This window comes from Rhea pennata, chromosome 5, assembly GCF_028389875.1.
Source record: "Rhea pennata isolate bPtePen1 chromosome 5, bPtePen1.pri, whole genome shotgun sequence".
Classification (NCBI taxonomy): domain Eukaryota; kingdom Metazoa; phylum Chordata; class Aves; order Rheiformes; family Rheidae; genus Rhea; species Rhea pennata.
The window spans coordinates 63,982,019-64,004,530 of NC_084667.1; the positions used below are offsets into that span (position 1 = coordinate 63,982,019).

A 22,512-nucleotide genomic window follows, 5' to 3' on the forward strand; every position below is an offset into this window, starting at 1 on the left:
GAGAAAGAGATCCTCTCTCCAGCTATCGCCCTGCTCCTGGAATACTTCTTTGTCCAGAAAGGTCACATTATTACAGTATTTAGTACTAGCGCTGGGAAAGGTTCAAATGATCTTGCCTATCACTGCTACAAACCTGAGGTAAGAACCTGTTTGAGGACACTGAATTTTGGACTTGCTGTCACGTTACTAACTTTAACTTGTACAGATTTTTTTCCCATAACTAGAATAATATTCTTGCAATGTTCTTTAAAAAACTTAGAGCTTAATGCCTCACCAAGTCATAAATATCATCTAAGGAAGTAAATTCATTAAAGCTGATAATAAGCTTCTGAAGTCTTTTAAGTCTAGAGATGTCCCGTAGCTTGCTAAGGCTGTTTCCATGCAAATTCAAAACCTAGGCAGAAAGTACAGCAGAAATTAGATTTATCAGCTATGTAACCAAATTTTGAAATACTCCAAAGCTGCCTTTGAAATGAAAAAGTTTAAACTGCTAGAGTGCAAATATAAATACTATCCTATCCTACAAACTGTAAGACTATAAAATGTGACTCCAAAGTAACACAAAATAGTTAAAAGATAACTAAAGGATATGATGTTTCTTTTTCGCTTATTTGAAGAACATTTGTTCTGTAACTTCTCCCTGAAATAACAGGGGCCTGGGTAGATGGAAAGTTAGACAGCCAATCTGTTCACAGGAGAAAGGAACAGGAAGATCGTTGTTCAGTTCACCTCTTTATGGGAAAATATTCATTTCTTTAATGGAAATGCTTCTGACTAAGGAAATGGTAACTCTTTCATTATTATAGAGCAGTATGGGAAGAGGTGAGTCCAGCAATGACGAGCAACAGATCTACTGGGGCTAAATGCTTAGGAAACAGCAAAGTGAGAGAAGAATTCTTAGTATCTCACTACAAATACAGATCACTTGAAAGACAGTACTTTGGTAAAACAGGAAGAAAATTATTATTCTGCTGTTTCTTAGTGTTGTCTCTACATAAGCCTTTTCTTTCCTAAGGTTTATTTGGAGACTTTAAGAAAATGGTATTGAAAACAATCAGCAATATAGGAAATGCTATCAGCTCATAAACTAGAGTTAAAAATGGGACAGTGCAGAAACTATTTCACAATTTCAAGTATCATATTTAGCAGGACTACTTCATCAGAAAAGAGGGCTACTGAAAATGCCACACAACAGCTACGTATGCAATGTCAGAGTTAGACACATGAACATCTGTGTGAATAAGCATTTTTCTGTGCTGCTATTTTAACAATGTGTATTTCTGAAGCTAAAATCTGTAGCTTGCTACACAGCTTTAACGTTTTTCCCCAGGTTATATCTGTATTCTGATGTTAAATCTGACAAAGAAATTTGTTTTCAAGAGCAATGAGTATAATGGCATAAACTCATGTATTCCAGTAAATTCAAAGGAAAGGCTAATAGTTTAAGTCATGTCCTGTTCTCAGATCCACTTCATTTAAGCTGTTTTTCATTTAAATTACTTGTGCTTTACACAACAGGAAATATAATCAGGATTCAGTTCAACAATCATAATTCACATTGAAACTCATAGGCAGGGGAAAACATTTTGATTTCATACAAGTTTACAATTTCTCTTCGTTCAATATCATGCTACTGATGTCAAGTAAATGTAAGTAGCATCAGAATCAAGCTCAAATGAAAACCTTAATCTTTAATTTTGGTTTAGGTCACGGGGAAATCTGAACAGCACAGTATCAATACTATAATACATTTCTTCCTTTGTAAATTTGACAGCAATTCCTCACCTTTACCTGACTGAGAATACTGGCCTTAGCCACTGAAAGCATTGTTTTTTCATCTAAGCAAGCAATCTTAGGCCTGGTTTTTACTGCCGGTTCCATGTTCAAAACTTCATCATCACACTGCAAATCATGAGACAGAATAAATCCTTCTGTGCTTTTCCTTCCCTCTTCCACAATTACATTGTATGTAGAAAACAGAGACTGATCTTTGACCTATTTAAAATAAAAAGCATTTGGAAGTCATAAGCATTCTTTTTTTAATAGAAAACAAGTTAGGGAATCTTCTTTCTGTGGCACTGATCTGCTAAAAATTGGGTTTAATTGCTATTAATAAAGTGTATTACATAATGGTTTTGTTTGTATGGGCTGTTGTACATGACAGAACTCTGCCTAGAGAAAAAGTACAATTATGCACTGAAATCCCTAAAGTGCAAGAATCACAGTACAGCAATCTACAGCTGGACCATGGAACCAGCCATGAGTAACTGAATTCCACTCTTCACTCCTCCTCTTTCTTTTGTCAGAATAAAACATCCTAATTCCCATACTCTCGCTTCTACCTGACACAGGGACTTGGAATCTGAAGTAAGCCCTTGCATCTTGGTAGCAGATGACTGAATAATAGAGCACTACATGGCATGCAAAAACGAACAGAGGTATTTTGTTTGTTTGTTTTTAAATGATGGAAGAACTTGTTCAGTATTCCAGCTGGTGATAAAGTATATTTTCCTTTTTCAAAACCGCATATCACACAATTGAAAACAACTTAAAAATCAATTGCTCCCTCAAGACCTCAGAAAACAAGATTGTTTACTCTGTTAATAGCATCAGCTTTACCTTTCACAGCATCTCAGAGAAGCGAGCTCTCAGTGAGAGAGGACTTAAGTTTTCAGATGTGTTAGAGGATCTTTCCTATCTCTGCGGGGCTTTTTAAGACTTCCAAAGCAGAGCTTTATCTAACTCCCACATTAATGACTATAAAGTTTCTCACTGACTTCAATGAAAGTTTTACCTGGTTGTCATAGAATAGACAGAGGAGAACAAACCTTGAACCTAGACTAGTCAGGTCCTGTGAGTACAGCAAAATTTAGTTTTAACTACTTGCTTTTTTTTCTTGCTCTGTGAAATCTAAAGCTTTCCCTCTAACATCACATTAAGAAAAGTAAAGTTCATACCAGTGTAACATACTCAAACTCAGCAACATATTCTGGCAGGACTAGTTCACGATCAAACACAAACCACTCCCACTGACGAAGTCTGCAGTCACACTTTCTCCATTCCAATGAAGACCATGCTTCTAAAATAGAGAAAATGAAAAAAAAATATATATAATTGCTTGGTATTCATTTCAAGCTGTGATGCATCAAAGGTATTTGTTTTCATGAAAATGCTTCAGTTTTATTCCTTTTTACCATTTGATTTTGCCTTGCAGAATCATGTAGGTTAGTAGCAGTACTATGTGGATCTCTAATGCCTCATATAGAAAATGCAACTGGCAGACTACAGCATGGAGGTTGCAGCCTGCAAAAGAACTAGCTTAGATCCTGAGAGCATGGACAGCTCTCTTGCACTGCTTTCACTTCTACAGTGTCCAAAACTTCTCCATCTTATTATGGTGTGATCACCTTCCAAATCTGCTTTCATTTCTTCCCTTCTAAGAAATCAGAAGGGATTCCAACCACTATATAGACAGATGTTGTTCCTTGTTAGAACCAGGAAGTTTGGAAGGTACATCAGCACAAACAGATAAAACTATTACACAGTTCCCATCCTGTGTTCTCTTGTGAAAAAAACAGGGTAAAGCAGAATCTATTACTCAGACAACACAAATGATACAAGGATTTAATTTGATTACTTTGTGTATTTCTCACCATTATGTTTTTATTTTGCTTAAAAATAAGGACTGTGTATCTTAAAAGTGAAGATCTCTGTAGTTTGTGTACATCATCCTTTTCTAATACTCATTCAATCCCACTGTACCAAGAAAGAGTGGGTATGAAATTACATTAAGTAGGCTACTCTTAGTGTAAACTAGAAAGTAAATAGCAGTATGGCACAGCTTGCTTTCACTTTATGAACTAAAGTAGCATGATATGTATTAAGATGGGGAACTTCTCGCTTGACATTGCCTTTTAAAACACGTATTTCAGCTGAGCAGAGACTGCCTTCTGAAAATTAAATTGCTTGACACAATCCAAAATATATGAAAGATGATTTAAAAATACAAATATTTATTTAACTTAATTTTATGCTAACAAGTGCCTACAGATACCTACTATTGTCAGAAGCAGATGTATCACTTTCTAGGCATTTCCATGGCCTAAATACTGAATTAGCCCCTGGATAGTTGACTTGACAGATGGGATTCATTGCACAAACTGGAGCACTGTGGCCAAGGAAAACTTTTGCAATTATCACTTTCCCTAAGTGCAGGAAGAAAAGACAGCTAACATTAACGCTTCTAATTCTAGCTTGGGAGCAGGATAATAAAACAACAAGTGTTGCAATAGTGCAACAAGGAACAGGCTACATTGTGAGCTGGCAGATGAATGGTCTAACAGGGACCTATGTTTTACATATATGTATTTATATATATAATATGTATTTAAATATATATGATCCTGTGTTTATGCTCATGTTTTTCATGAAACAAATACATCTGGGAGGGAACAAAAAATGATCACATAGTGAATGCCAACATTTATAACTGGCTAATATTAAAGACATTGAAATAAAAAATGCAAGTAATTTCACAAGCAGTAGAACCAACCAAGCCAGGTATCCTTCAGATTTGTGTCTTCTAACCTTTCCCCCCAACACACACTGTAGTAAACTGAGTCCCCCCAAGCTCTTTCCTACCGGAAAAGCCAAGCAAAGGCCAAGCAAAAGATAGTATGTACAGTGGCTAGCCTATTCCTTTATATATGCTGATAGACTGATCAGGAAGCCTGTGCTGACTGTCCTGTTGGCAGATGCTAAATGAACTTTAAGAAAGCTGAGAAATGTCTCTTTCCTGGAGAAAGAGAGGAGGCAAGAGAAGAGGTGCCCTAATTTAGGTTAAGTCACAGTTCCACAGAAGTTATGAATGGTTAATTACCTTTGAGACGAAATTTGATGATTCCTAAGCCGCTGCAGCGACAGAGTTACACAGCATGAAGGCCTATCCTTTGTCTTTAGGAAACCAGGCTAAAAAGAAATTGGCTGCTATTTTTCCCTTCATAGTGTCCTATGCTGGACATGGGTTAGCCCAATGTATTTGTGGCTTTCCTCAGTCTCCCCTTTCTTGGAGATGTTTAATTTATAAAAGATTAAACATATCTAGTTATTTCTCAGATCAAGACATCTCCTACAGGCGTTTCAAACTCTTGCCTAGGAATTCACTCCCAGCAGCCCCCGTGTTTTGTAGGGCTTCCTAACAAACAAAAATGTCATTGAATTTCAGCAAAGTTTCAGAGTTCCCTTCAAGGCTACATATGCTACCTCATGATCACCTACAGTACTTAAAAAAGGTCCTCAGACTTAAAACACAAGACACAGTAATTACTGATACAAGGCCATCAATTTTACATCTTTCCAAACTTTTGAATTACCATGCTTGAATGACTCCACAGGATCACTGCTGTTTTTGCCTTCAGCTTTGTTTTGTTGTTTCAAAAACTCTATTCTGGGGCATTCACAGATGCTTAGACTGTTACAGAGAAGAACAGCTTCCTGTGTGCTAGACAACTGCAAAGATTAAAGCAAGGTCAGAGTATCTGTATTTTATTAACTGATTGACTGTTTCTTAAAAATTTCAACTACTCTAAGCAGCATGAAAATATACCCATAAATTTTGAAAAGGAATAGCAGGAGCAGAAAGTGAAGAGTGAAGAACAACAAAATAGGTTCAACAAAGTAAGAGAAATGGACAAGAAAATCAGATTGTTAGCTCTTTGGGATAGGGATTGTCTTCCTGTAAGCTTGTATAGCATGTTATGCCATGGAAAGTAATCTCAGTGGGAGCTATGAAAACTAGCTGCATATAAACAAAATAAAGCAGCATAGTACAATAAATACGATATTTGAAGACATAACCTTGCCACCCAAAAATTTGATCTCTGGCAGGTGTGCAATAGGTTGGAAAGGACCCAGGATGCTGTATGACTAGAATTGAGACTGAAAGCATGGAAAAACCCATGCTATGCTTTGCACTAGCACTAGCAGGGAAGAAGAACAAAGTAATAAAACAATATTGTGTGCAAACAAATGCAATGAAAGTTATAAAATAAATGACTAGAAAAAACAATGACTCAATGTGTTCCACAGGCAGCAAATACAAGTGATGTAGCTGTTTTAGTGCAGTCTTCCAAACTAACCTTGCATCTGTCCCTGCAAATTCCATCTGGGGCATTGATGAGAAACAGTGAGTGAGAAGAGACAGTCTGCAACAAAAGGAGAATGGACAAAGAAAGGAGAAGAAGAAGAGAAAAACTGGAAAAGAATTAATCATGCCTTTGCTGCAAATGATATAAAAATGTGAAGAATGAAGCAGACGTAGCATGAATAAACATGAAGAGAGAAAGAAAATAGAAGAAAGATGAATAGGAGAACAATGAAAGGAGAGAGGAAAAGACAGCAGCACTTTTCTGTCTGCTCTCCGCTGTGCTATCCTTTACTAAATGATAGCATTCCTCTGTCAACAGTCCGGCATACCGTATCCACTTCCAGACTCTGGAAACCATCCTCTAGTATTTGTAGCAGTTGCTTTTCTTTAACAGGCACTTCAGGATTAAATACATAAAAGAGATAGTCCACCTTCTCTTTGAAGTTTCTTAATAAGAACAACAAAAGAAATAGGGAAAGGTTTTCATTATTCTGTTGCAAAAGCAGGCAAAAGTCAAGAATAGACATTCTGCCCAGATAAAGTTTATGTATTGCATAGTATTCACTAAAAATAACTGATTGCACAAATTTCATAATACTGGTGTTCCCAGTGTTATACATTAAAGATCACTCGCAAAACAAAGTTGTTTTTTCCTGCCTCTCTATAATTGATAAGAGTAGTCTCCATTTCCTGTACCATATAAAAAATTCTATTTTATTTACCTCTGAAATAATGTCTTTACTGAAGATCCCTAGCTGGAAGGTAGCAGTAACCCAAAAGAAAAGAGAATAGCAGAATCTATGTTGACAGCAGATTCAGAACTCTGTATGAATACTACATAATTGATAACTGTTCTTTTTTTCCCTTGAAAAAAAAATAGTTCATAAAAATGCCACTTCTGGGGACTTACCATACTGCAGTCTGAGTGTCAGCACGTTAGTGTGAGGATTTGATTGATTTCTGCAGGATTTCTCTGCCAAAATGAGCGTCAGACCTTGACATTTCAGTTTAAGAACAGTGTTGAGTGAAAGCATGGACAGATCCCTATGTAGTTCCTTGGAAATGAGTAGGCTTCTCAAGGCATGGACTGCCTAAGACCTGCTGAATTGGGCTCCAATACATATGCGTGGATCTAATCTGGCTAATCCATACTAGCAGCTAATACAGTTACATAGTTCTTCATTCAGCCTGCATGATATCCTATCAGCATGATACAGGCTGCACTGGGAAGCATCCTGAAAAGTTTTGTTCTCTCTAGGTAATAAAAAGAGCCTCCAAAATATTAGCAGGTGTCAAAATCTGACTCTTCTCCAGCCAGAATGAAGTGCATGACACGGGCAGTTAAATTGTCTGGTACAGATTGTTATCAGAAATAATCCAAGGAAATAAAGCTGTAAGAAGGGTTTGCAGCCTCATGTAAAGGAAACCATGGGGTGAACAAATCTGTTTCACATTGTACTGGAAGGGACTAAGGGCTCTCACAAGCCAAATAGTAGTGTTTCAGCTATGGAGGAACTAACTCTTAAAAGATTTATAAGAAAAAAATTGGAAGGTAGCAAGATCTGCAAGGCCATCTCTGTCCACCTCTGAATGTTTATCATGGCTATACAGTTCCTAGATCCCCTAAACAACAACAACAAAAAAATGCATCTTGAGTCATGTCATGCCATTACCTGAAATACTGCCTCTCAGAAGGTGCATGCACTGAATCCCAGGAAATTTGTTTTGAGTATTGGAGCTAAAATGTCCTGAGCTCAGTGGCATTCTTGTGACTCAGCTGCTGCCCCTCAGGGAGATAAGATTTTGCTTTCATGATTGACAAGGTCTTCCTGCTCCTTCCAAGCTCACAGCTCTAAAAGGAGCTATCAGCCAGAAGATCCAGTCTGATTTACAAATGATAAAATCATATTTCTGTAAAAGGCAGCTTCTGGCTTTCAGGACCTACTGAACTGGGAGCTATGTCCTGACTTTTTCACCTTCTATGTTAAACACCATAGGTTTATATTTAATCTGGTTTATTTTTCTATACACACACAACACACACATTTATAAACGTTCACACATATGCAGAAAATATACATAAAAAGATGGAAAGTACCATATTAATTGTAATAACAACCATAACTTACACAAATACAGACACATCAATTCAGGAAACTGCTCAGTATGCAAAGAAAGAACTGCATGTGCATGGGGTTCTGTCTCACAGCCCTAAGTGGGCAACCAGGTGCACTAAGACCATTGCTCCACTGTGCTGTCAGGAGTCTCAGACTGAGTTTTGGAAGGAAGTGAAATAAATTAAATTACTTACTTACACTTATAAAGTATTACAACTACAAGAATTTGAGAAGCTGAGACCTGCATAGAAAAACCTGCACTCATCTGTAGGGATACAAATTCACCTAGTGATGGTCCTAATAGATATATGCATGCGCACTCCTGTGATACGATCAAATGCAGATGCACATGTACCTGGGTGGGCTTTCTTTGTTAGTAACGGTGGGCCGTGGTTTTTGCGTTGTTCATCTATCATTGCTTTCAGAAATCTGGCCATTCATGACAATATTTACTCTGCTTTCACAATCGTATTAGGAGCAGATGAGGTAAGATCCAGATTCTAACAATACAAATTTGAACCAAGTCTCATGCCTGGTATTTTCCACTAAGCTATAGACCTTTGAAGACTTCAAGCCAGTCATAAAAACAACAGACATAGGAACTTCAGGGAACTTCAAGTCACTTTTACTTAGGTAAAACTTCTTAGTAATGCTAAATCATGTAATGCTTTGCAAAACAGAACTATGCTTTGAAATCATGAGGTTTCTTTTGTTCACATGCCAGTCCTACACTGAAGAGCTCCTAAAACTTAAGACACTTACTCTGCTGCACTGAAAAGTTCTTCCTCCAGAAACATTTGATACTTCTCTTCAAATTTCAGCCTCAGAATTTGATTGTGCACTCTGAAGATGCGATTTATTTTCACTCCCATGACACCATATCTTCTGAAGTCCCAGAAACAATACCGTGATTGAATTAGATCACAACAGTAACTAAACCTGTGTGCAGAGGAGAGCACTAAGTTAATACCTTCTTCTGTTTCTTCACTGAATTTTCAGTGCAATCGGCAACATTTTTTCTATTTACTATTCAAAAGACAGAATCACAAGCCTCTACTCTGTTTCATTTTGTTATAAGTTTGTTCTCAAGTGGTGACAAATAAGTTTACTTCATTTTTTTTTCAAATATTGCATTTGAAATTAAGCATCAAACATCAATATTTAATTACATGTGATCACCATGTTTCTTTTCTCTATTTGCACTAAAACATCCAAGGGCTGATCACATGTTGGAGAGTTCACAGTCTTCAAGACATCTCTCTCCTCATTATTCTGGACCTACTCACCTGAAAAGCTATTGTATTTAAAATCTGTTTTAATCCTTCTTCACGATGCAAAGAGCCATTCCTCCATATTCAATGCAATTATACATAAAGTGAGCATAGTTTGTGAGAACCTACAAAGGTTCCTCTGGTCAAACTTGAGAAAGGAGGGGTGATCCTCCGGCTAGCCCAGAATCTAGGAGCAGAAACTCAGCACTCCTTTCTGCCACCTATTCCTTTTGGTATACATGTCAAATAACTTAGTAAATCCATGTCCCCTTTCTCTGCCTCTGAACAGGAAGATGATAAACTCCTGTACTTCCAACTGGTACTGCAAGATTTCTTAAAGATAATCAGGCAATCAACCATCTTCAAAAAAGAAACAAAATCTAGAAATGCAGCAGGCTCCCCCTTTTTTCAATCAGTGGAAGGTTTTCTTAAGAGAAAAAGATATGTAAACAAGTAAAAATGTTTAATACAACTAATAAAAACATTGCTCTCAAAAAGATTTTGTGCTAAGATTACTGATGCAAACATGTCTGGCATTCAGCCTTACAATAATCATTTATTAATTTCTCCTTGCCAAAACAAAACAAAAAAAAAAAATCCTTAGCTTGACAAAGTGGCATTAAAAGCATAATGTTATTTAAAAACAACCTCAAATGGAACCTGTAAGCACAGAACTACCTGCAGCTGTAACAAACATCCCTGAACACAAAAAAGGGCACAGCTAAGGTGGACCAGCTTGGAGTACTCAAGCAGAAAACAGTTCTTGAAATACTGCCAACCTAAATTTCAATCTCCCCTCAACAGTGTCAAGGTTATCCACAGAAAGATTAGGTGAGCAATTTTTAATGCTTCTTTACAACAAGCAAAGCTATTCAGAAACTTAGAATAATCACTATCATTGTCACTAAAAAGCTATTGGGTAACTTATTCTTTTTTTTTCATTTTATTTTTAAATCAAAGGCTTCATAAATGGGTAATGAAGAATAAAGGCAAAAAATAATCAGTCTTTGTAGACTCAAAGCCTCAGCCTAACACATAGCCAAGAGAAGGAGAAGGGAGAATGCGTTTTCTTTCTCACCAGGTGTTTGTAAGTGGAATCTAAATGGAGCACTGATGCTTTAGAACACTCCAAATCCCTGTAATGAATTTGCTTTGTTAAAAATGATTGACTTGGAATCATAAGAAACAGGGTTTAAGTTGGAGTATCACAAACAATTTACCAGGGATTATTTGATAAACCTTCTTCAAAGCGAATGTTTCCCACTGTTTCCAATTCCATCAACAAGAATTGTTCTACCAAGTTAAAACTCTTCTTCTTTTTCTTAATTTCCATCTCATAATTTCTTTCAATTCTGCAAAAGAAACAAGATGATTTTTTCCTGGAACACCACAACAACAGGACATGTGTTAATTTTGGTTTTTAAAAAAATAATAATATAGGCAGATTAATAATGGCAGACCTATTTATTTTTAAAAATCTGAAAGTGATGAACTATGCCAGATTACAACTGCGGATAGTAAGATCTTCTACTGATCCATCACAGCAAGTTTCATCCACTTCAGTCCCAACATCGTGCTGTAATCCTTACTTTAAGGGAATTATCTCTTGGAGTGAGAAAACTTATTAGTTTGCTATTTAATATTCATAAAAGTGTGAGTCTAACTGCAGCATTATTGAAACCTTGCTGGACTTGGGCGCAGTGTGAGCCACCGGACTGAAATTAGTGACAAGTCAAAGCAACAAATTTCAGAGTTTCAGACCTGTGCCGACATTCAACACTAGGTCTATGGCAACACTGATATCATCCACATGCCCTATTTCAGGGGTTTATACTGCATATAATCCTGATGCTGGCCATTGTTTTTAGGCTAAATTTCACTCATGAAGTCCTAAGCCATAACTAAGAATAATAAACTATTAAAATCATGTTGGAATTACACAGAGGAAAAAAAATTACAGCATTTTGGTGGATCTCTGTAGTGTTTAAAGGTCCAGAAGACTTTTCCAAGCACTTGTCCAATAAAACTATCCATCCCAGCTATTTTGTTCAATCCTTTTGCTACTTACTGAGATCCCCAGCAACAAGTTTTATAATAGGAACATCTGTCTGCTAGCAACTGGACCGAAACCAATAATTTAGATCACTGAGAATTGCCACTTCAATGTCATCTGCAGTACTCACAGTTTGGACCTTGAGTACAAGCTCCTATTCCAATCTCATAACTACCAGATACCATCACACTCAATTATTAATGTTTGAAAACATCAAACTACTGTTCTTACACAATGCACTAAACATACTCATCCAGTTTTCTGTTCCAGAATGTTACTCTTTCCTTCAGGGCATTTATTTTTTGTAAGAATGCCTTTTCAAGACTGGACTCTTCAGCAGTCTTATCTGCATCATCACTGTCATGAACTGAAGTTTCAGTTTCCAGATTCTTACTCTTTAGGGAATTATTACTTGATGTCTGACTACACATTTGCAGCTCAGCCAGTTCACATTCCAGCTGACAAAAGGAATGCATCAGGATTCAGAGGCAAGAAGTTAAGTATGGCATAAAAATTATTTTATTTATGTTCTCTCAAAAGATAAGTGCTCTATATATGTACTAAAAAGCATACCTGAAAACATCAAATCAGAAAATCAGTTTAATAAATTCATACTCTTAATTTGTCAGTAGAAAAAGCTCAATTACTTGGCCAAATGGACAGCTCTGCTCTGAGCAACTGCACATATTCTTCTACTGGATCCTAGCTGAAATCCTGGTCTTATATCATTGTGTCACTCATGCAAGACTGATCCCTTCATACGACTTCATTATGATGCAAGTCTCAGCAAGGAAAAGAATTAGAAGGAAAGTTAACTTGAAACTGCAACTTCTTTTAACTTCAAACAGCTAACAGCAGGGATCATCTCTCTCTCTTCATGTTTGATCACCAGCATAACTACTGATTGCTGAGTAAAAACAGTTAAAATCCTTTGTGTTCTTTGCTAAGAGCTAATCTTCTGGATTAATCAAGCCACTGTACAGCTGAGACAGTTAAAACAAGAATAAATTACCTTTCATACCTTTTTAATATCAAGCAAGGATTTGGCTGCTGAAAATAAAATTTCCATGAAACACTTATTAAAGAAAGCAACTTATCTCATTCTGCCTACACATCCCAATGTGAATATTATTTTAAATATTCACATATGCACTAATTATGAGCAATTCTTTTGCCAAAAGAATGTCACTGAAGCACATGCCTGCATAGGCATGTGAGCCTGACACATCGTAAACAACAGAAGGAAGATAGGACAATAAGGACATTAGCCTGACCTTGCAAGAGAGCCTGGTCTGTTGACTCTTGATCAAAAAATATTTGAAAGGGTCAAATTTATGTAATCAGCAATATGTTTTTCAGTTATCTGTCTGCAGACATGTGAGAAGAGCTCACTCAGAGTGCACAAAAGACCTTCTTGGAACATTTACAAAATGCTGTATATAAAATCTGTGATACAGACCTTTTCTTTTTAGAATTGTTGCAGCTATGCTGATGCAACCACAATCTGACTCTGATCCATTACGTTGCTTATACTGTTCTTAAAGAAAGGGTTAACTCAGCAGTTGGAAATAAAATAAATAAATAAATAAATAAAGAGTAACTTAAGACCTGGGTGATAAAGATCTTTCCAACCTGCAGAAGTTTTCCATATCAGAACAAACCCAGACCTTTCAGAATTCTCATGGCACCAAACAGAATAAACAATACTCATAATCTGGGAACTCATCAGAGAAGTTCAAGACAAACATCTGAGCTGGATAAATAAAAGCAGCAACTTGAAATTTAGTTTACCACACTACATGTGTATCCTACCCAGTCTGCTGGATCTCTAAGCTTTCCATCTAGGACCCATTCCATTTAAAAGCTCATTCGTTAAGGCATTTACTTAAGGTGTGAGTGACCAGGTTCAAATAATCATGAACCTGGCAGAATTGAGACAAGAAATTCATCTCTCACAATACATTAAATGTCCTAGACACTTAGCCTTTAGCTATTCTGAAGAACAGCTATCTTTACAGCAGAAACTCTGTCTTACAAACTCCTAGATTACAAAGATTAGTAAAAATTGATGCGTTTGCATAAGATATTTTATTAAAGGTAAGTTTTATTAAGTTTTCTCACAAAGAGAAATTTCCATTATGAAAATTCCTTCCTATGGCTAAATATGAGTACAAACTCCTGGGCGTTAACGAATCTGGATCTAAAATAATTTAAGGGTCTAAAAAGACCAAATTTTTTTTTTTAATTAAGATTTTAATTTACATCAATGAGTCAATTAGTTTGCAAGTATTCTGGGCTAAGTTACACATCTACTCCAGACAGAATCTGGATGAACGAACCTATTAAAAGAATGTTACCATCCAAGAATCCATCATTCTTCCCAAGAGTTATTGCTATTTCTTCTAAGTGATACATTGCTGATATTTCAAGCTACTTAAACTTACATGTTTTATATTGCAGCTGAACAATTTTATCTTATTTTCTGGCAAATTCTGCAGTTTGCTTTTGCTTTCTTTTAGCTTTTCAAGCCTGTCATGAAGCTGTCTATGAATGCTTTTTACATGCATGTTATAGTACATTTTTTTTTTCATAACTGTGGTCTTTAAAATGAAAAATTGAAAATCATTCATTAGTTATTAACATGATGCAAACATACATGTATCCTATTTCTGAAGAATACAGCAAATTACAGCATCATTGCTACATATATTCCATTCACATTTTTAGAGATCATTTCAGATACACCATATCTCATTTTGATTGTATTTGAACATCAATCATTGGATTGTTCCTTGCTAAGAACATGCTTTTATAATTTAATAACAAACTAGAACCACTCAGTTTTATAATCCACTGTTTCTATGAGCACTGTAACTAAAAAGTTTATGCTGTAATTAAAGATCAAAGTATGAACTCATTCCACGTGCTTCAGCTGGCTCTGGTCTATAACTAAACACTGTTTGGTAACACAATTAAGAAAACAAACTCAGTGTTCTGGATAAATCAACAATCATATTTCTCATTTGAGAACAGCTGAGATTGCAAATGCTTCCTGCCACGTGCCTCAACTTTTGTCCCCAAGAACTCCTATTTCTGAAGTAAGGCAAATTAACTGTCAAATGTTTTTGCAGTCCTATGGGTCCCAACAACTATACAAAGAAGGCTGAGACTAAGTATTCCACACCAAAATACACTGCTTGTTTCAATGAAGAGTGGAAGCCATTCAGAAAGTTTTCTCTTAGCTCTTAAGTATCAACTTAAATTTGTCGTAGTTTTTAAAATGTTCTCCTTTGACAGCAAGGCATGTGAAAGTAACTTCATTACAAGATTAGCCAATCAGAACATGAACCTGTAACATTTTTTTGGAGAATACTTGAAATGTCTGAAAACACAAGATCTGCACTCTCGATTTCAGTTAATTCTTTCATGTTCTTTAGTCTCACATGGTTTTGATATCCAGGTTACCGGTACATGAAATAACTAACAAGTTCTTTGTTTTAAATATGACTTCATGTGCAATTTTTTGTTGCCTTTTTTGTCCAGTACTGAATAGCAATGGTCCAAAAATGTTGCCAGTCTAGTAAGAGTCTTGGCATTATGTAATTGATTATATGAGTAATTAAAAATTTATTTGGTAATAGCTGTGTCCTTTCAGTTTTCAGTGAGACAAAATGTCTTATTTCAATATACTAAAATCCAGACAAAAAATAGTGTTCAATACTATAGCCAATTGGAAATACTCAAAAACATGAATTACAACTCCTAAAGTTGCAAGAGCTCAACATATTACCTAAGGAGCTTTCTAAGCCCTTAAATTTTAGGTTTTATTTTTTCCTTCCCATTGTGCTTAATATTCTTTATCATCAAAAAATTCAAGATCCATGATAAAACTCAAATTTTGACAATATAACATAGTACTAACTAGTAACACAAGGCACCCATCTCGGCTGAAAGACATGTAGTGGAGCTCATCATCAGTAATAAATTCATTCATAATTCTGGTGCACCTACGAAGTAACTTACTTCTGCCAGAACCTTTATTTCCTTTTGAGACACATCATATGTATCAAGTCTTTGAAGCTCAGGTATATGATAGAGCACATGGATAACATAATTACGGAGAAGACAAACAGGGTTGGGCCCATACTGAGGATCATTTAGGCTCAAATCTTTTAAATTAGGTAGTCTTGACAAATTAGCGAGTTCCTGAAAAACAATGAAAATGCTACAACAACATACCAATACTCTATTTTAAAAAGCCTAATTTTAGCACTAAGACCAACTGGGATTTTAATTATAAGGGTTTATATTGAATGAAGAATGCATCAGGAAAGAGGAAGGAAGGTAGGTAGTACAGAGGCAAGAGCATCTGTGAATATGACCTTTTGCAACTTTGCATATCTTAAGATTCACATAGAGCTTTGGAGATTCATTTGTTCTGGTTGTACAAGTTATTGAAAAAAAAACAAATTAAAAACATTCAGCAAAAGAAAGTTGAGGATATTTGGGAAATGAAGGTCAGTCTCTGTAAAGAAATAGCTCTAGAAAAAGTGATTATATCCTTGAAATATTGACTTGAGCTTTCTCATGCTTGAAATGTCATGTTTGAAAAATGTGAGACCACTGACACCAGAACTTTTGAATCCTGAATGCTCCACAAACAAAGCCAAGATTTAGAGCACTTTCACAAACACTAGTAAAAACAAAAAGGGCTACGTGTCTGAAGTGCAGAAGAGCCAGGTAAATGTCATTATGGCTAATTTAACATTCTCAATTCCCAGGCCCTTGCACTTGACTATATTCTCAAACTTCAGATGTCACTTGTGATAACATTTTTTACATTTAATGTAATATATCTTCTCCTCTCTGTTCAAGACTTATAACTTAACCACACTGGGAAAGAAGCATAGAAGAGCTGTAAATGCACAATGGGTATTTTCTAACAGATTTCTAGCCCTTGTTACAAAGAATATTTTGGAACAGAAATTTTTTGAATGAGAGAGATCTAAAAACCTTAAGAAAATAGTGAAAGTTAATACTGTATTCTTCTTCAAATTAACTGCTGACACAGCTGTGTGTTATGGGTTCTCTCATATCATAAGAAAAAGTCAGGTCTTTTCCCAGTAACAATTAAAAACATCAAATTTAAGCGTGAAGTCTGAACATACCTTGAAGGAAGATAGTTTGTTTGCAGAGAGGTTTAATATTTCTATTTGTTTATTGAAGTCCAAACAATTTCCTAAAATTAAATACCAATATAAGCAACAATTAAGAAAAACTATTGGCATTGCCCATTTGGATATCTGCATTCATCCTACGGATTAGTTTAAACCACATAACCCCTCTCCCTCCACTAAATGCATACTTCATTAACACAAACAATTATGTCAAATGTAGTATATGATTTTCCATTTCCACCTAAAAAGCAGTGATAGTATACATATTTTTTTTATTTTATATATTTATTATAAATAAACCAAGAAAAACAAATAGATTCTCTAGTATCTGTTTAGAAATGCAGGAAGAATTTACATTCCCATTAAAAAACAAATAAGTATAATTTAGATTATATCTAAAAGCCCTGTATACTAGAGGCAGTGAAAAAAAGATGCATAATATATGCATATCCCACCAATACCTGTATTCTGTCTCCTTCGACTTGGCTATAGCAATGACAGAGTTTGGTATAAACAAACGTGAGCCCTAGGGAGTTTTCCCACTGACTTTGGGATGAGTAAGACCAAGTACACTGGACATGATTCTGAACCATGCAAGTTGGTAGGAATTTTTTATTAGAATGAGAGAAATAACAAACCATGTACATAAATCCTCAGTCAGAATGCTCATGCTAGAAAAAACAAACTGACATCACCTACCTATTTTTTCTATTAAGTTTCCAGCGAGGTTGACCTCTTGTAAATTCTGCAGAGTATGTAAGCCCTGTGAATGTTTTAAACAATACAGTTTTAATCTAACACAGCACTACAAATGCTGAGGAGCCTTTAGGCTAAGAGGCAGATCATTCAAATGTGAAAACAGACTTGACTGGAGTCTAAACAATGTTAGTCTCTGTTTTAAACTACAGCTTTCTTTTGACATGGAAAGGGAGAACGTGTATCGCCCAACGGGAACTATCTTAGAAAGCCTCTGTAAATGATACTGCAATGAAAATAAACATAGTTCCCCAGCTTAGTTTCACAACTGCATATGAGAAACCTAACAGATCATGTCCCATATCATGACTACTCATTAGCTTTTGGCTGCAGCTCATGTCTTGGCTTTGAGATATCATGATAACTGAATCACTCATGTCAGTCACTTCTTTCCATGATGACACTGCAGTTCTGTGCAGTGGGATGACACTACTGCTTGTTGTGTCCTCACTAATAAGAAAAATAATTTTAGAAGTACTCTAATGCTTTTACATTTGTCCTTTGTCAGCTGCAATTCTTTGGTCTCTCCTTTCCTTCCTTCTCTTTGTGCCCAGCTTTGATTTCTCTTTCCTCTTCCTCATAGCCTTCAAGGTTCCTGAAAATCTGTTCTTATTCATCCCTATTAGCATCTCCTTCTGCTCTAACTACCTTTATCTTGGTAAGGTATCTCCCTTTGCCTTCTTTTCATGACTCTCCTAAGGGAAAGCGGATTGATATGCAGCACTCCTGCAGCAGGGCTGTAAAAAGTCAGGTATTTCAGAGCACCAAGTGGTCTTTTGCCAGAAATGATGCTTATACAGTCCTTCTCCCGTTACATGCTAACAGGCTGATTCCAGAGTTCTTACTTGTTCTGAACTAGCCTCCATTTAAAAGGTTAGCATGAAGAATGCTAATTTTTCGAGAGGGAAGAAGGGAATCAATTATTCATACAACAGCATTAAGAAAAGCCAGGATAAAACTTCTTCTGAATATAAGTTCATTCTCCAAGAAAAAAAAAAAATCCAAACACTTTAACTCTTTCTAGTGCCTACAACCTAGCATACATTTACTAAAATAAAAACTAAACTGAAATTCTTGCACATAATGCTGAAGAGCAGACAAAAATCCAGTTCCAAGAAAACTAATATATGTGTGTGTGTGTGTGTGTGTGTGTATATATATATATATATGTATATGTATATATTCTCCTGCTCAGGGATCATACAGGTCTTCGAAAATGAATTATTTAATTAACACTGTATATGCAGAAAACCTTATTTTCCAAATAATGTTTCAGCCTTAATTCTTGTGTACTGGAGTTTAAATTGTCCCTTTTGTTGTTCAATAATTCTAAAAATTAGTTCCACTTATTAGATATGCATAGCTACTATATTATTAATATACTATACATTATACAGATTGGAAGGAACTAAATCATAAGGAGGACACCAGACTCACTTCTATATTCTTGATCAGGTTATTATTCAACCAAACTACATTCAGCTTTGTTATGGCTTCCAGATTTTCAATCCTGGAAATTTCATTGCAATAAAGGTAAAGCTTTTCCAAATTTACACATTTTTGTAGGCCGTCTATTTTCTGCAATAAAAGGAGAGAAATTAATCGGCAGCACTGAACAACAGAATGTCACACTTTTTGTCCATATGCCATCAATTTGCACAGAAAATAGTAAGGTAGCTCCAAGTACTTTGTGATCACACCCACTGAGCAGAATTCTACTGACTTAGAAACAACTAATCCTTTTCAATAAAGCCCTCAAAGAGCTAGTAATAGAAGCTAGAATGCTTCATGATAAATGAAATGTGTTTCAAGTACCGTATTATTTACACTTGAAATATCTTCATTGTAATCATATTCCTGATTACTCCATGAAAAGGTTTCAATGCAATTATTGTAGTTTAAAAATATTCTTTCTAATAAAAGAGGAAAAAAACCAACAACTATAGATTCCAAGATACAAAAACACGTAGCGTGTAACAGAGGTAATTAGATCCATGCCTATAATGAGCTTTTTGGATACTTCAGTAAAGAAGTGCCAGATCCTGACTCCCTTAAATAGTGTCTTTTTCTTGGAACAGATGAAGAACTGCTCCTGAAAGAATATGACAATCATTGTAAGGGGCTAAAATTGGCTAAAGCTGGCTAGAAATAAAATTCATACTTTACTTACCACTAAACAGCATTCAGCAATCCACAGCTCTCTGAGTAGCAGGCAGTGCTCCAGGTCTGAAATCTTTTGAATCCTTTGCCCAACAAGAGTGAGTGTAGTCAAATTTGGGAAATACTTCATGCCTACAATTTTGGGATAACCTGAGAAAAACATCTCCAGTGCTGTTGTTTTTAGTCCCTCTTGATCAACTTTCTCATAAGACAATCCATTACATGTGCACTAGAAATGAAAGGCAACTACTATTCGTTTTATGTCCATGTTATAAAAAATACATTACAAAGTAGAATGATTGTCATAAGAGTCAACTCCTTAAAATCAATTGTGTCTTTTAAAATTTGCTCTGCTCTAAGATGTATTTGCAGTTTTGGCCACATTCAGTATTTGATGATTAAATAGCTTTCTTCTGCTCACAGTCATAGCTATTTCATGAGTACTTCAAAGCAAACTTCAAAATGCAGCTTCAACTTAAAATAATTTTCAGTCATGCTAATGAAAACTAAAAACCACTACAAACATATAACTCTATAAAATAGTATATGTGTTTGTATACATGTGTATACACACGTGTAAGAAAGGGGATAGATCATAGATTCTGGGCTCCCCAGTACAAGAGAGACGTGGAGCTACTGGAGAGAGTCCAGTATAGGGCTACGAGGATGATCAGAGGGCTGGAGCACCTGCCCTCTGAGGAATGGCTGCGAGAGCTGGGCCTCTTCAGCCTGGGGAAGAGAAGACTGAGGGGGGATCTGATCAATGCGTACAAGTACCTGAAGGGAGGGTGTCAAGCGGACAGGGACAAACCCCTTTCAGTTGTCCCCTGTGACAGGACAAGAGGCAATGGGCAGAAATTGAAGCACAGGAAGTTCCACCTGAATGTGAGGGGGGAATTTCTTCCCTGTAAGAGTGACAGAGCACTGGAACAGGTTGCCCAGGGAGGTTGTGGAGTCTCCTTCTCTGGAGATCTTCAAGGCCCGCCTGGACGCAACTCTGTCTAATATGCTCTAGGTGACCCTGCTGAGTGAGGAGGTTGGACTAGATGATCTCCAGAGGTCCCTTCCAACCTTACTGATTCTACGATTCTATATGCTCTATCAGTCTTGTATCTTTTCACTTCTGAAGTGGTTGTATCAAGTAATTATAATGACACAAGCTTTTGGCCAGGAAAAAAAAAAAAGATGACATAGAATTTCATTAAAGATGAGCTTTCAGCTTAAGATTACAACACAAAACAGCAGGTATCTACGTCTGTGTCCTTTGTTAAAGCTCTCATTTTAGTCAACATGAGAGCTAACCAATGCAGCCAATGGATCCTGGAAAGCCATTCTGGTATCCAGACAGTATATATTTACAGTAAGTTAACTCATTTTATATTGGTTAAGGATGGGATTCAGTTAGCTGCACAGGATATCTAGTGCTATTTCAGATGCTTTAGGGTATTCTGCAACTGCTGTTCCAGAAGGGTACAGTCTCCTATATGTCCTCTGTAATACCTCCCAGCTCTGCGTGGTGTCTTAGATCTTTTGAGGCAGCTAAAATGGCACTAGACAGCTATATTTGCACAACTGAATTGTATCACAGATTTCTGTTGACTAAAATGAGGGCAGAAAAACCAAATAAGTATGCAGACAGCTATCACTAGACATCTAAATTAAAGTGCCTTACTCTGGAGTTGGACACCATTTAAAAATTCTAACCACTAGGCAAAATTTTCATCATCTTAGTTAGCCACCTGGTTTTGCCATAGAATGCCCAGGAAAATGCATGACTGAGTCCAAACTACATGATTCACTTTGATCTAATTTGTATAAAAAATATTTTTATTTCAATATATTAATATTCTGGAAGGCACGCCACAAGAAGCAGAGACAAAAGGTGAATTGTACCTTAAAAATCCTCCTTGAATATGGGTATCTCTCTCCTGAGACATTCACATTTTTACATCTTAACTACTAGTGTTTTTCCATAGTTCTGAAGCCTGTTATTAATGCACGCCCTATTACACCTCCAGGTTATTCCTGAATAACTAACGTTCAAGCAAAGACATACTGATATTTATAGAAGTACTAAAAGCCAGATAAAATTAAAAACAAATATGAATGAAAAGCTTACCAGCTCCTTAATTATTTCCTCAAGGTTCTGGTTTTGGTTATCACTTTGCATCATCTCTTGCGTTCTTCACAGTGATTATTCATTTCTTAGTACTTTCTTATGAAAGGGACAGTATAATTATCAGCTGTGTATCCACCCACATAAGCCACAGGATTTCCAAGCTGTTTGAAAGGAAGATCTAAACTCCTAACAGACTTAGTACCAAAATCTGTATTTCTCACTGAATCACAGGAAGATTAATCTTTGATCATTGATCACAAGGGAAGAAAACTGAAGATGTCTGAAGTATTTAGACTGATTACTTTTCAGATTCTGAAAGTCCAGAAAGTGCTACAGGATAAATTATTTTCACCACCTCCACAAGGAAAGATGATGAATTGAATCCACTTATCCCTGTACTGGGTTCAGTAAGTTGCACTTACACAAATAACAGGTGCAGTATGAATGAACAAATCACTTATAACTTACCAAAAATAACCCTCAGTAAAAGCCTATCTGCATATAGGAAAATATGTTGAAATTATCTGTAAGTAATTGAGACAGTAATACCTTTCTTACAATGTTTTTAAAGTAATCACAGCCACTATGATTAACCTTTAGCATTATCAACCTTCTATTAGTATGATCGAGGCACCTTCTTTCACCCTTTGAAAGCATTTACATGGTATATTAACCATAGTATGCACAAACTAAATCCAAAAGATCACTTTAGTC

General features: G+C 36.1%; 1 protein-coding gene across 1 annotated transcript in view; it reads right to left on the reverse strand.

Moving 5' to 3' along the window:
- Positions 1-21,855, reverse strand: part of LRRC9 (leucine rich repeat containing 9) — a 47,514-nt gene extending 25,659 nt beyond the window's left edge. The window contains exons 1-17 of the mRNA XM_062577304.1: positions 21,799-21,855; positions 19,690-19,908; positions 18,957-19,097; positions 17,463-17,526; positions 16,755-16,825; positions 15,610-15,792; positions 14,031-14,186; positions 11,836-12,044; positions 10,754-10,885; positions 9,025-9,201; positions 6,475-6,592; positions 5,910-5,917; positions 5,373-5,500; positions 4,059-4,205; positions 2,958-3,079; positions 1,786-1,995; positions 275-394 (exon numbers count right to left, since the gene is read on the reverse strand). Coding sequence (XP_062433288.1) covers positions 275-394; positions 1,786-1,995; positions 2,958-3,079; positions 4,059-4,205; positions 5,373-5,500; positions 5,910-5,917; positions 6,475-6,592; positions 9,025-9,201; positions 10,754-10,885; positions 11,836-12,044; positions 14,031-14,186; positions 15,610-15,792; positions 16,755-16,825; positions 17,463-17,526; positions 18,957-19,097; positions 19,690-19,908; positions 21,799-21,852 — 2,259 coding nt within the window. The 5' untranslated portion in view covers positions 21,853-21,855. The remainder of the gene's footprint in view (positions 1-274; positions 395-1,785; positions 1,996-2,957; positions 3,080-4,058; positions 4,206-5,372; positions 5,501-5,909; positions 5,918-6,474; positions 6,593-9,024; positions 9,202-10,753; positions 10,886-11,835; positions 12,045-14,030; positions 14,187-15,609; positions 15,793-16,754; positions 16,826-17,462; positions 17,527-18,956; positions 19,098-19,689; positions 19,909-21,798) is intronic.
- Positions 21,856-22,512: the final 657 nt, after the last annotated feature.